The 15,291-nt window shown below is 44.1% G+C and overlaps 1 protein-coding gene across 2 annotated transcripts in view; it reads right to left on the bottom strand.

Annotated features, from left to right (window-relative positions):
• Positions 1-4,653: 4,653 nt before the first annotated feature.
• LOC142250912 (class I histocompatibility antigen, F10 alpha chain-like) overlaps positions 4,654-15,291 on the bottom strand; it is a 129,566-nt gene continuing 118,928 nt past the window's right edge. For both annotated transcript variants that reach the window (XM_075323241.1, XM_075323240.1), the window contains exons 4-8: positions 14,888-15,160; positions 14,473-14,580; positions 11,595-11,627; positions 8,182-8,230; positions 4,654-6,715 (exon numbers count right to left, since the gene is read on the bottom strand). In XM_075323241.1, coding sequence (XP_075179356.1) covers positions 8,184-8,230; positions 11,595-11,627; positions 14,473-14,580; positions 14,888-15,160 — 461 coding nt within the window. In that variant the 3' untranslated portion in view covers positions 4,654-6,715; positions 8,182-8,183. The remainder of the gene's footprint in view (positions 6,716-8,181; positions 8,231-11,594; positions 11,628-14,472; positions 14,581-14,887; positions 15,161-15,291) is intronic.

The following is a 15,291-nucleotide window of genomic DNA, read 5'->3' as shown; positions in this document are numbered from 1 at the left end:
AAGGTGTGCTTAATTATTAAGAGACTTCCTTTCCTTTGGCAAAATGGGTCAGAAGAGAGATTTGACAGGCTCTGAAAAGTCCAAAATTGTGAGATGTCTTGTAGAGGGATGCAGCAGTCTTAAAATTGCCAAACTTTTGAAGCGTGATCACCGAACAATCAAGCGTTTCATGGCAAATAGCCAACAGAAGCGTGTTGGGCAAAAAAGGCACAAAATAACTGCCCATGAATTGAGGAAAATCAAGTGTGAAGCTGTCAAGATGCCATTTGCCACCAGTTTGGCCATATTTCAGAGCTGCAACGTTCCTGGAGTATCAAAAAGCACAAGGTGTGACATACTCAGGGACATGACCAAGGTAAGGAAGGCTGAAAAACCACCACCTTTCAACAAGAAACATAAGATAAAACGTCAAGACTGGGCCAAGAAATATCTTAAGACTGATTTTTCAAAGGTTTTATGGACTGATGAAATGAGAGTGACTCTTGATGGGCAGATGGATGGGCCAGAGGCTGATCAGTAAAGGGCAGAGAGCTCCACTCCGACTCAGACGCCAGCAAGGTGGAGGTGGGCACTGGTATGGGCTGGGGTCATCAAAAATGAACTTGTGGGACCTTTTTGGGTTGAGGATGGAGTGAAGCTCAACTCCCAGATCTACTGCCAGCTTCTGGAAGACAACAACTTCAAGCAGTGGACCAGGAAGAAGTCGGTATCGTTCAAGAAAAACATGATTTTCATGCAGTACAATGCTCCATCACATGCATCCAACTACTCCACAGCGTGGCTGGCCAGTAAAGGTCTAAGAGATGAAAAAATAATGACATGGCCCCCTTGTTCACCTGATCTGAACCCCATAGAGAACCTGTGGTCCCTCATAAAATGTGAGATCTACAGGAAGGGAAAACAGTCCACCTCTCAGAACAGTGTCTGGGAGGCTGTGGTGGCTGCTGCACGCAATGTTGATCGTAAACAGATCAAGCAATGACAGAATCTATGGATGGTCGGCAGCTGAGTGTCATCAGAAAGAAAGGGGGCTATATTGGTCACTAATTTTTTGGGGTTTTGTTTTTGCATGTCAGAAATGTTTATTTCTAAATTTTGTACAGTTATCTTGGTTTACCTGGTGAAAATAAACAAGTGAGATGGGAATATATTTGTTTTTTTATTAAGTTGCCTAATAATTCTGCACAGTAATAGTTACCTGCGCAAACAGATATCCTCCTAAGATAGCCAAATCTAAAAAACCCCACTCCAACTTCCAAAAATATTAAAGGGAACCAAACATGAGGATTTTCATGTATAAGGTGCAGCCAGTGCAGTACTGGCACTATGAGGCACAGTGTGTACATACCATCAGTGGGCAGCTCGGGTGTTTAGGCAGTGAAATCCAATCCAATCCAATCCAACAAAATTAAGCACTTTTTGATTGACATGTGCACCTCTCTCCTAATGTCCGGGCGGGTTATGCACGTGTATCCCCGCCCCCCCCCTGTTCCTCCCTCTCTCTGGTTGTATTCAAATTTCTCTCTTCGGAAACATGGCCCGGAGGTGCGCTTATCTCCGGCGCCATGTTTCTGAAGCCCGCAGTAGCTAGTATTACCTGCAGCTACGATATTGTGCCGCCCCAGGACACCGTGCCAGCACAGCAGCCGCCTAGGACACCGGGACCGGGTCTCGCAGCACTGCCGTCACGGGGTCATGTGAGTCCATTGTGAACTTACCTCACCTGACCCCCGATGTCGCTGGCAGGCTGCTGTCAGCTTTTTCCTGTGGCGTCCCGGTGTCCTAGCCAGCTGCTGTGCTGGCACGGTGTCCTGGGGCGGCACGATATTGTAGCTGCAGGTAATACTAGCTACTGCGGGCTTCAGAAACATGGTGCCGGAGATAAGCGCTATGCGCAGGTGCCAACTCCGGCGCCATGTTTCTGAAGAGAGAAATTTGAATACAAGCAGAGGGAGGGAGGAACAGGCGGCGGGGGGGGGGGAAGTGGGGGTTTGGGGGGGTCGGGGATACAAGTGCATAACCCGCCCGGACATTAGGAGAGAGGTGCACACGTCAATCAAAAAGTGCTTGATTTTTCAAACTTTAGAAAGTTGGATTTCACTGACTAAACACCCGAGTTGCCCCCTGATGGTGTGTACACAATGTGCCTCATAGTGCCAGTACTGCACTGGCTGCACCTTATACATGAAAATCCTGATGTTTGGTTCCCTTTAAGCTTTGATATTTAGGAGTCTTTTGGGTTGATTGAGAACATAGTTGTTGATCAATAATAAAAAAAAATCCTCTAAAATATAACTTGCCTAATAATTCTGCACACGGTGTAGAATTTGAGGAGCAGATGCAGTCACTCTTTTTCACTGTCTTTCCATTTAATAATATCTTGTACATATCTTGGTTAATATATTCTATTTTTTTTAACCAATTACTGCAAGTGTTCAATTAATCCACAAACATGGGAGTTTACAAGATCCAGTTTCTGAGCTTTTGTATGCAATATAGTTGCAATCTTTCCATTTGTTCCTCCTTGTATTCTCAATCATGAAAAAAGAAAATAGTATTAATGACGGTAGTGACCAGTATTGGCCATTGAATGGTAAAGTTGGAATTTTTAAACCATGGACAGCAAGAAGAGAGCAGCTGGACTGAAATAGAATGCCGATCTGATACTGATTACCTATCCTGACGATAGTTTGTCAATGTCATCAGGTTGCTCAGAGGGTCAAAACTGCATCTAAGACTCAAACCACACAAGATGGGGTGATGTAGCCCACCTACAAATGGCTGTTTTCATGATCAGAGAGGTCTTAATCAGGTTTAAAAATCAAGTTCTATATATATATATATATTCAATACAACTTTATTTGTTGAACCGGGTGCAGTGCTGATGTGCCCCATTTTTTCCCTTTTTATGACAAAATTCCTTCAAGGCTGTGGTATTTATTTACCCATGCTGTCCCTAAAGGTGGTGTCACACACAGCGACGACGACAACGACGTCGCTGCTACGTCACCATTTTCTGTGACGTTGCAGTCGCTGTGTGTGACATCCAGCAACGAGCTGGCCCCTGCTGTGAGGTCGTTGCTTGTTGCTGAATGTCTCGCTTCATTTTTTGGTCGTCGCTCTCCCGCTGTGAAGCGCACATCTCTGTGTGTGACAGCGAGAGAGCGACGAAATGAAGCGAGCAGAGAGCAGGAGCCGGCATCTGCGGAAAGCTGTAACCACTGTAAACATCGGGTAACCAAGGGAAGACCTTTCCCTGGTTACCCGATATTTACCTTCGTTACCAGCCTCCGCCGCTCTTGCTGCTAGTGCCGGCTCCTGCTCTGTGCACATGTAGCTGCAGGACACATCGGGTAATTAACCCTTTGTGTACTGTAGCTAGGAGAGCAAGGAGCCAGCGCTAAGCAGTGTGCGCGGCTCCCCGCTCTCTGCACTGTGACATGTAGCTGCAGTACACATTGGGTTAATTAACCCGATGTGTACTGTAGCTAGGAGAGCAAGGAGCCAGCGCTAAGCAGTGTGCGCGGCTCTCTGCACTGTGACATGTAGCTGCAGTACACATCGGGTTAATTAACCCTATGTGTACTGTAGCTAGGAGAGCAGGGAGCCAGCGCTAAGCAGTGTGCGCGGCTCCCTGCACATGTAGCGACGTTATGATCGCTGCTGCGTCGCTGTGTTTGACAGCTAAGCAGCGATCATAACAGCGACTTACAAGGTCGCTGCTACGTCACAGAAAATGGTGACGTAACAGCGATGTCGTTGTCGCTATGTGTGAACCCAGCTTAAGGAAACTGGCAGCTGATACCTTTATTCGCCTACATACCTAAACACAGATTTGTTAATTAAAGAATGTACGTCTGGAACACCAATGGTGTAAACAAGGTGCAAGACTCAAAAACATAACTTAAAAATAGGATAAGGAGTTGTACACTAGTCACAATGTATAGGGGAATGATGAAAAGCAGAACTGCTATGGGAATACTCGGCTGAAAAAATACAATGAACTATCTGAAAAAATGAAAAACATGAAAATGGAATATGCATAACTGCTATGAATAATAGGAATATAAGAGATATTTAACCATTGTATTGATCAATGCAAAAGAGCCCAAAAACCAACGCCAAGGTAATCTCTATTTTTAGGGTCCCTAACCTATATGTAATCTCACCTGCAGTTAAAAAACTTGCTCAGTATGGGAAGCAAAGGACCAAGCTATATATGTGAAATAAGACACATGATTATGGGTGGACTAGTCGTGGATATAATGCCCTTGGGACTAATCCCCGTGCTCATTAACATAAAATAAAGGATCTTTAGAAATACTTTTTCATCTATGCTAGTGTATACAGTGACAATTATGCAGGGATTAGCAATATGGACCTAGCACTGCTCTGGTTCTTGCACCTGACAGGTTCCCTTTAATATGAACAATACATACAAACTCTTGCATTAATATCGGAGCCCTCTGCTCTGTCACGGTCACCTATAAATTTTGACTGGAGATGTTATTGACAGCAGAAGATATCTTTTGCAAACTACCCATCGATTTTACTTTTCTAACATTACAAGGTTTTACTTCTCGCGACCATATGGGAAAACATTTCATCATTAGAATCACAACAATAAAAGTAACACAGAAAAGACACTTGAGATATCGGTCTAATTGTACTTTATTGATAATTTATATCATAAGAAGATCCTTAATCAGGAAACATTGTAAGATCCACTTCTATCAGGTCCAAACAATAGAAGCGCTTACATGATTAATCTGCTATTATTTACTCCTACAGTGATCATTATTCCCAATTCGACAAAAAAACCCCCAAACAAACAAAAAAAACCAAGCAAAACTAAACCACATGGGGATTATAAGTTTTGTTACCATTTAAATTATTTTTTTTCTATGACTGGAAATATTTATTGGTGTCAGATGATCTCACATTCGGACCCCGGTCATTGGCATCAAATTATCTCTGATTCACAGAATGATTTTTACTGATTCCCTTTTACAGTCACTATCGGGTGATATTCAGTAACTGACGCCAATCGTCCTCTTCACGCTGGGATCAGATGAGGCATAAGTGTTATATCACTGCATTGTAAATGTGAGAGGACTCTGATAATGGGGAGCGCTGCGAGGTGTGACTCCAGATTCATGATCGGAGGAGGAAGAATGATTCTTTATTGTATCCTCTGGTGTAATATGTAAGAACGGATAATGACGCCTCCGGTATAACACAATATTCGGCTGTGATGTTTCCTACACAGATATCAATTGTACAAACAGAAAATAATCACCAAAATTAGAACAAAATTTGAACTACCCCCAAAAAAAATAAAACTCAAAACCTTTCTGAAAACATGAAGTACATATAAATCATGACATAAGCGATGTAATGTTATCTAGGCTGATCCGGCATCCAATATAAAGCGCTGTGATTGCAAATAACTGTGAAAGATGAGAAATGTTAAAGCTAAAAACCCCAAAACCTTATTGTAATTACCGACTAAACGTAAAGGAAAATTAGTAGTACGCGCGACGTCTAATAATACACATGAAGGAAACCTGCCATATAACACATTCATCACCAGTGTCGGGTATTTCACATAATTTATCGGATCCACTATAAGCCGTTCTGTCTGATTACGCTGCAGCCCGTCCATCACTGGGGTGGGGGAGGCGGAGGAGAGATCTCCCCTAAATACATCAAATAAAAAAAAATAATAAACTACAACCTGGAGGTTCTGCTTATTTGGTGCAGTATACCAACATCTTATTTATTAAAGCGGATCAAATATGAAGCTGGTCTGCGGTTCTGCTCCTGAAACGGGCGGTCAGCCATTATTGCTCAGGAGCTACAGGAGGCCACACGTTTCCCTTGTAGTAGCTGCACTTTCTAGCTGTTGTCCTTATAATGGATTGATCTCAACTAACAGACCACATATATATCATCCATATACCTGACAGGGCATAGGGCCAATGGTTGCTTAGACAACTCTATGAATATGTGTTCTGACCAAATTTGCCAAGATTCAGGTAGCAGGAGCTTCAGATTCAGGTCTCCATGACAGAAAATAGCAAAGCTGAATGTACAGGTCTGTAAAACAAGGTCTCAGTATAGGCCGCAATGTTAGGACCGGCCGCAAGTCTCCTGGTCTGAACTCAACAGCTGGATAGAGATATATGAAATTGTTGAGTTCGGGTCAGGTGATGAGCGTCTGGTCCTGAATGTGGCCCGTACTACTATTCTAAGGTTGTCACCAATCACACATCATAAGGCCCCGTCACACACAGAGATTAATCTTTGGCAGATCTGTGGTTGCAGTGAAATCATGGACATATTGTTCCATTTGTACACAGCCACAAACCTGGCACTGATTGTCCACAATTTCACTGCAACCACAGATCTGCCGCAGATTTATCTCTGTGTGTGACAGGGCCTATACCCTATCTGGACCATCTCTGTGACCCGTACAAATCTCAATATTATAGAATCCGCTGTAGAGTTTGTAACTGGAATAATTTAGGAGCTACAACTTTCTTAGTTGTTTCTGTGGTGACTTTCTCTGAGCGGCCCCATGTTAGAAATTAGATTATTGGATATGGCAAGTTTCTTTTCAATTACACACAATGAAAAAGTATTTGTGACAGATGAAAGGCGAGATTCTTCATAGACTGGATAAATGGAAGCAGAAGATGTTTCTTGTCTGGTTCTGTAATGACAAAGTACAAAATATTCACATTAGAGGTTGTTACACCTTTCTAGTATTATATTATTATAAAATGTAAAATAATCTTCTATTATCGAGGAAAGTAACAGTAACACATATACAGCTGTGGTCGCTATTACTGGCGCCCCTGGATATTAAGCACATCATGTAAGATATCTTCTGGAATTAAATGTTTAGTGAAACTGCTTGGAAAAAAGGACAAAATTGAAAACCATGAAAGATATGGATTAAAGGCACCAGCTTTTCAGTTTACAACAAAGAATAATATCAAATGCTCCTGTGATTAATTAGAAATCAGACTTATTTCTCTTGTCAGCGATCACATGACTTTAATTACTCTATGATTGGTGGATTTGAAGCTTTAAAGGTCAGTTATATTCCCAGTGTAATGTGTGCAATGGCGGCAGAGACAAGAGATCTGTCTGATCAGACGAGTAATACTATTATCACCAAGCACAAGCAGTGCGAAGGTTACAAAACTATCTTTAATCTTTTTGGCATCTCAGGATATAAAATGTTAAGACGTTTTCCACTCATGGGGCAGTGAAGAACCTTCAGGACGCGGTAATAAACCATTGTGTTTTGACATCTCCGGCTGCTGGAACTCTGTTTTCTTCTTATATTAATCATTTATTACATTAATAAACTATAATAAAATATACATAAACCATATATTGAGAGCGCTCCCATAGCTGGAGAGAGTAGAGAGCTAAAGATTATTGGTTGGGTCTGGTGGTCCCATCTAGGCCAGTAGAGACCCTCTTTTTGCAGGTTGTCCTATTCCCAGGAAGAACTGTCTGTCCAATAGGACTGGTTGTTCTTGCAATTTCTTCTTCTTTTTTTCTCTTACTTTGGTTTATAAACAGCGGTAATGAGGCCGCTCCCCACAGTCCATGTGACGAGGATATATATAAAATATATGATTTTCTGAATAAATGCTGATCGCTTAGGAATGATCACTGTATTCCAACATATGACATAAATTACCTTTTTTCACATTTTCACTAACTCTCCCTCTACTCTCCTGATTTCTGACCCCAGGTTTCCTACAGATGCCGGCACATTTAGGGCAAGTGCCCATAATCAGGACTCATTATATTCTGGACGCAGCAAATCCTGACGTGCGGGGCTGCGCGTCTCCTCCGCAGGTGAACGCAGAAGACTGTAGCTGCTTGTACCCATGATCAGGATTCTTGCTTGTGTTCTCCCTACGGAGGACGCATGTGATTCCGCAGCAAACAATTGACATGCTGCGGTCTGGAAAGCCGCACCGCAAGTCAGTGTTCGCTGTGGAAAAAACAAAGCACAGTGGTTACGGGATTTCAAGAAATCCATCCACTATGCTTGTACTGTACAACGCAGTGTTTTGGACGCAGCAAAAACATGCGACATCAAAAACGATACAAACACTGATCGTGGGCAGCCTTATAGAAGACGTCACCACTCACCATTAGGCTGTGACTTGAACTTTGGACGTGTCAGATGATGTGTCCGAATCTGCGAAAGAAAGAAATGATGGAAAGTGAGATTCCGCACTGCAATAAAATTCCACAGATTAAATGTGAATCGAAACTTCAGGAAAATTTTGCTTTTATTATTATTGGATGGGTTTGTGGTTTTTTTTTTGTTTTCTTCATTCAGGTCTAGCAGTTTTCATTTCTCTCTAGAACTTTCTCCTGGTTTTGTTTCATCCAGAGAGTGATTATCTCTATTCTGACATCTGTCATGTGTAAGGAAGGCAAATACTGAACAACATTTACAGAAACTTAAAGGAATCATACAGTATGAGGAAAGCATGGCGGCTTCTTCCTAATTCTGCACCACACGGTCTACAGGTTGTATCTAGCATCACAGTTTTATCGTGGTATATGGAGTTCTCCACCAACCTGTGGACACGTGTGCTGCCATGTCTCTTTAAGGCCCCCTTCACACGTCCGTGAAACACGTGCGTGTTTGGTCCGTTTCCGTATATGCCGGAGACACGGCCAAACGTGCACCAATGTTAATCTATGATTGTGGTCACACGTCCGTTATTTCATTATGTCCGTGTGTGCGTGTCCGTGATCCGTATGTGTGTGCGTTTGGCACGGATGCATGTCCGTTATCTGCACGGAGCACGCACACGTGGACACAATGAAAGTCTATGGGTATGTGCACACACGTTAGTAAACACGTATGCATCTACCTATAGTCCGTGTCCGTTTGGTGTTTTTATTTCTAGTGATGTCGGCTATTCTTTCTATTTCTGTGTATGTCGGTCAATCTCCCTGAGTCCGTCGGTCGGTCTCTCTGTCGGTCTCTCTGTCTGTCTGTCCCTCTCTCACAGTCTGTCGGTCAGTTTCCCCCCCTCTCTCATACTTACCGTTCCCCGATCTCCGGCGCAGCGCTGCACGGCGTTCACACTGCTGCGGCGGCTTTTACTATTTTGAAAAAGCCGGCCGCTCATTAAACAATCTCCTATTCCCTGCTTTCCCCGCCCACCGGCGCCTATGATTGGTTGCAGTGAGACACGCCCCCACGCTGAGTGACAGGTGTCACACTGCACCCAATCACAGCAGCCGGTGGGCGTGTCTATACTGTGCAGTAAAATAAATAAATAAATAATTTAAAAAAAACGGCGTGCGGTCCCCCCCAATTTTAATGCCAGCCAGATAAAGCCATACGGCTGAAGGCTGGTATTCTCAGGATGGGGAGCTCCACATTATGGGGAGCCCCCCACCCTAACAATATCAGTCAGCAGCCGCCCAGAATTGCCGCATAGATTATATGCGACAGTTCTGGGGCTGTACCCGGCTCTTCCCGATTTGCCCTGGTGCGTTGGCAAATCGGGGTAATAAGGAGTTATTGGCAGCCCATAGCTGCCAATAAGTCCTAGATTAATCATGTCAGGCGTCTATGAGACACCCTCCATGATTAATCTATAAATTACAGTAAATAAACACACACACACCAGAAAAAATCCTTTATTAGAAATAAAAAACACACACATATACCCTGGTTCACCACTTTAATCAGCCCCAAAAAGCCCTCCATGTCCGGCGTACTCCACAGTCCTCCAGCGTCGCATCCAGCGCTGCTGCATGGAGGTGACAGGAGCTGCAGCAGACACCGCCGCTCCGGTCACCTCCACGCAGCTAATGAAGACAGCCGGCGATCAGCTGAGCTGTCACTGAGGTTACCCGCTGTCACTGGATCCAGCGGTGGATGCAGCGGTGGCCGCGGGTAACCTCAGTGACAGCTCAGCTGATCGCGCTACTCACCGCCGCTCCTATCACCTCCACGCAGCAACTGAGGTGAGTAGCGCGATCAGCTGAGCTGTCATTGAGGTTACCCGCGGCCACCGCTGGATCCAGTGACAGCGGGTAACCTCAGTGACAGCTCAGCTGATCGCCGGCTGTCTTCATTAGCTGCGTGGAGGTGACCGGAGCGGCGGTGTCTGCTGCAGCTCCTGTCACCTCCATGCAGCAGCGCTGGATGCGACGCTGGAGGTCCGTGGAGTACGTCGGACATGGAGGGCTTTTTGGGGCTGATTAAAGTGGTGAACCAGGGTATATGTGTGTGTTTTTTATTTCTAATAAAGGATTTTTTCTGGTGTGTGTGTGTTTATTTACTGTAATTTACAGATTAATCATGGAGGGTGTCTCATAGACGCCTGACATGATTAATCTAGGACTTATTGGCAGCTATGGGCTGCCAATAACTCCTTATTACCCCGATTTGCCAAAGCACCAGGGCAAATCGGGAAGAGCCGGGTACAGCCCCAGAACTGTCGCATATAATCTATGCGGCAATTCTGGGCGGCTGCTGACTGATATTGTTAGGGTGGGGGGCTCCCCATAACGTGGAGCTCCCCATCCTGAGAATACCAGCCTTCAGCCGTATGGCTTTATCTGGCTGGCATTAAAATTGGGGGGGACCGCACGCCGTTTTTTTTAATTATTTATTTATTTATTTTACTGCACAGTATAGACACGCCCACCGGCTGCTGTGATTGGGTGCAGTTTGACACCTGTCACTCAGTGTGGGGGCGTGTCTCACTGCAACCAATCATAGGCGCCGGTGGGCGGGGAAAGCAGGGAATAGGAGATTGTTTAATGAGCGGCCGGCTTTTTCAAAATAGTAAAAGCCGCCGCAGCATTGTGAATGCCGTGCAGCGCCGGGGATCGAGGAACGGTGAGTATGAGAGAGGGGGGGAACTTCAGTCACTCGGGGGATTAGCGGTCACCGGTGAATCCTTCACAGGTGACCGCTAATCAGTACTCGACACAGACAGAGCCGCGGTACGAGGATGAAGTCGGGTGAAGTTCACCCGAGTTCATTCTCATCGCGCAACTCTGTCTGCTGTCAGCCGACATTTATAAACGACATTGTGCATCACACACACGGACATTCCACACGGACATTCCACGTACACATACACGTTAATTCCACACGCACACACGGACGTTCTACACACAAACAGGGCTAGCATACGCAATTCACACAGGTGCCACACGGACCATAAAAACGGACACAAAAACGGGACACGGACCCGAATAACGGCCCGTAACACACGTGCGTGTTTTTCACGGACGTGTGAAGGGGGCCTAAGACAGGGTAATTAGGATGTAATGAATTGTAGACCCCACCTATGAGCGAGAACACAGAGCCGCTGTGCGGAAGCAGCCGTCCTTTTAATGGGCACAAAATATTCATGTATTTCCTTGATGCAGAAAATCTTCATAAACTGTGGATTATGATATAATTTTACCCCATATACCACAATCCTGGCCTCCTTATATACAGTCACATACTGTAATTTTTATTAGACGCCGTCACAACCAGCGACATCTCAGCACAAACACATATGCACAATACTCACGGCTGGCCGGTGTGTAGACTGTGCCTTTCTTATCTGTAATAAGCAGAGAAGATGGAATTAGGAAGAGGAACCCAAAGATCAATCATCACCAGCATCATATAAATAACATAGGTGTAATAGAGGATGGATGGGGGAGCGGGAGAGGACACAGACAGGAGCCCGGCTGTCAGTGGGGATGACAGGGATCAGGGGTGTGCGGCAGCCGCTTATCTCCCTTCTCAGAACAATCAGCCAAGTTATATGGAAATATCTGGTCACTGTCAGGATGGGGGGGACATATTGCGATATCGTTCTCCCATTATCTATTTTGGTGGAGTACACTGACTTTCAGATTTACCCTGATATGTGAGGAAATATAAGATGAAGAACAGCTGGAAACCTTTATACATCAGATCCGGTCACTCTTTGGCTTTGTACTATATTCAGAATACTGTATCTATCAGGAAAGCTCCTGGAGCAAATGGCGAAACGTTTTGTGAGATCCTAATTAAGGTGGTATACAGTACAGAGACGTATAGATGTATATGGAGTCCTATAAAAGATCACAAAGTCCAAAGTTCCCCAGCTCCCATAGACTGGCTATGAAGATCCGCGGTACACATAGTCCTTCCTATAGGTGACGTCCGCCGCCGTCTGTGGGTGCAGTATATGCCGATATATACAGAAGGCCATAATGAAGGGTCAATCAGGCTCTATACACAGGGGAAAGTCTTATACCAATCATCAACTAAAACAGGAGTAAGGTGCGCCAAATTAAAATGTACAAGCCCCATAATAAATACGCGGCATCTTTTACTGTCCACGTATTAGAATATGAAATCTGCACCAGTTTTAGATTTGTACTATAATTTACAATTTCTGATGGAAGATGCTGCGCCCAATTAGGCTCACTTTCAAAAATAGCAAGAACGATAAAATGAAAAAATCTTGCACTGAAAAACATAAATTGTAATTGCAAGAGATTTTCTAAGGAAAAAATCCCCAAAAAACAGCGCTGAAAAATGGGTTTAAATATTCATTTATTTAATGTTATCCTTGTCCTAGACAATAGATAAAATACCATTCGACACACAATCCACACAATCGCACAAGAAAAAATTGGTTTCTACACAAGTAAAATAAAAATAATAAATAATACAAGTAGGGAGCGCAATAATGGCACAGCAGCCAATTACCCAATAGAGAAAACGTGAGGAAGGGGACCGGTAACGCCCCCGAAACGCGCGTCGGATTTAGACTTTGCTCAGCTCGCTCTGTGCGGTGAAGACCTTCTTAGTGGTCTCTCTCATCGTGTGGAACTAATCAGCCGTGGATGAGGCGTAAGCCCAGGCTGTTACAGGAAAAGCCGGAGAAGCTGCACTACTGCTTCAAATTACAACTCCCTGGAAGCCAGCACTACCTAGTGCCTGTTGGCTCCGCTCCTCTTGAACTGAGAGCGCAAATAGGGAAGCCTTATCCTAAAAATATCTCCAGGCATACACGGGAGAGGAAGAAATAAAAGCACCGTGCAGGAATACAGCCTACGGGGGCTTTATACCCGGGACTGATTTTCAGGTAAACATACAAACCTTATTGGGACATCCTTCATGAGCTGGCGGGCTACCGCATTGCCGCTAAATACACTTCAGGGCATCTAGAACGTTGGAAGATGCGGTTTACACTATAAGCCCCTGTGTGACTTTTTCCTTTGCTTACGAACTAGCAATCTCTCCTTATTCTCTGCAAACTGTACCGTAGCGCTATTTATGAATTGATACTGAACTGTGTATTGGATGGTAACTGTTACTCCATATTGACCTAATTTTATGATCGTGGTTGCAACCAGCCGGGGCATCACGTTTTCTCTATTGGGTAATTGGCTGCTGTGCCATTATTGCGCTCCCTACTTCTATTATTTATTATTTTCATTTTACTTGTGTAGAAACCAATTTTTTCTTGTGCGATTGTGTGGATTGTGTGTCGAATGGTATTTTATCTATTGTCTAGGACAAGAATAACATTAAATAAATGAATATTTAAACCCATTTTTCAGCGCTGTTTTTTTGGGGATTTTTTTCCTTAGAAAATCTCTTGCAATTACAATTTTGAATCTAGGCAAACTAAGGGGGTTTTTGCCTTTAACCTAGCTGCAGATATATTGGGTCTCTGGGTTAAGCGCTAACTACTGTCCTAGGACGTATTGTTTTTATATTTTTTTGAAAAACATAAATTGTCCAGGATTCAGTGACGATTCTCAGAGTCATCCCAGAGCGTCACACATCTGTCCTGATAGAAGAGACTGATCGTGGATCGCTCCGGACTGATGGACGTCTCCAGCGCTGACACAGAAATGGCTGCAGATCTAATGTCCAGTCCAGATAATGGAGAACAGTGCAGGACCGCTCGGGAGGGAATGTGCGGCATCTCCAGGGCACTGTGTCTGGTACATTTGTATGGGCACTGCTGTAATATCTACACTGTGGGCATTGCCACATGACAAGCTAATTATCATGATTAGGGAAAGGGCAAAAATCTAATTATCTGCAGGGGAAACATTAACAGAGCAATAGCAGGTGGGTTTATTACTGTTCTGTTACATGAACAGTCAGAAGGATCCGCACAGCCTTATACACAGAAGATCGGGGTTCAGTTCTTCCAGATGTTCAGGACAACCTCCTGAGGAATTTCTTCAAAAATTGTGTTTTATTGTACTCATTCACTTTCCATTTTGATAATTGATAAAAATAAACTATTAACATGTCTATTATAGATACCACTGTTACACCAACCTAACACTTATGCATAGTACTGTGTCTGTAATAATAAATTTATATATATATATATATATTAATATATATAAAAAAAAAATAAAAGACTTTTTGGAGGAGAAGAAACTTACGTTTACTTTTACTTCTATACAACACAAATCCACCAATGCCAAGAGCAAGAACGACGACTCCGGCGATGACCGCAACTATGATCCAGATGTTGGATGTTTTTGTTGGTTCTGGTTAGAAAACAGAAGGGTAAATATGAGATATGGATTATACTGAGAGCATCATGTATCACACACATTACTTTCCCCGCTGTAGTGATGTTGGAAGACACCAGAATAATGGACCGCTCACTTCTTGTAACCATTTTGAGTCTTTCAAAGTCTGACGGCGTTAAGAGAGGTTACAAAGATCTGTGCAGCCATATCCAATTAATGAGAAGCCGGTGACTGTATAATTACACATTACAATAGTGATCACCGGTCATCACATGCTCCATAGACTTACTCCCATCATCTGCCCAGTACAGACACTACTCACCCCACACGATGTTCAGTGGCTCCTTCAGGCTGCTGTGATCCACATTACAGGAGTAGCTGTCGCCCTCTTTGGGGGTCACTTCTGCGCTGACCCTGATCTGATAGGTGCCGTCAGCATTTGGGAGGACGTTTGTGGTCTCAAATGAGTGAACCTCGTCCTCCCCGTTCTTCATAATCTTCACATCCACAGCTCGGGGGTGAAATCCGTACACCTGGCAGTGAAGCTTCATGGAGTCTCCCTTCTCCTGACCGGACACCTTCACCCGGGGCCGAACTGAGAGAGAAGAAGAACAGAAATGGAGTCCATGCAGCACAGATCTAACCCGTCCTCCTGTCTGGGGGTCTGTACTATCGCTAGAGCCCCCCGTACTGAGTACAAAACTCCGGAGACCCCTGTGCTCCTCA

Source organism: Anomaloglossus baeobatrachus, chromosome 9 (assembly GCF_048569485.1).
Source record: "Anomaloglossus baeobatrachus isolate aAnoBae1 chromosome 9, aAnoBae1.hap1, whole genome shotgun sequence".
Taxonomy (NCBI): domain Eukaryota; kingdom Metazoa; phylum Chordata; class Amphibia; order Anura; family Aromobatidae; genus Anomaloglossus; species Anomaloglossus baeobatrachus.
This window is presented reverse-complemented; position numbering and strand designations above follow the sequence as displayed.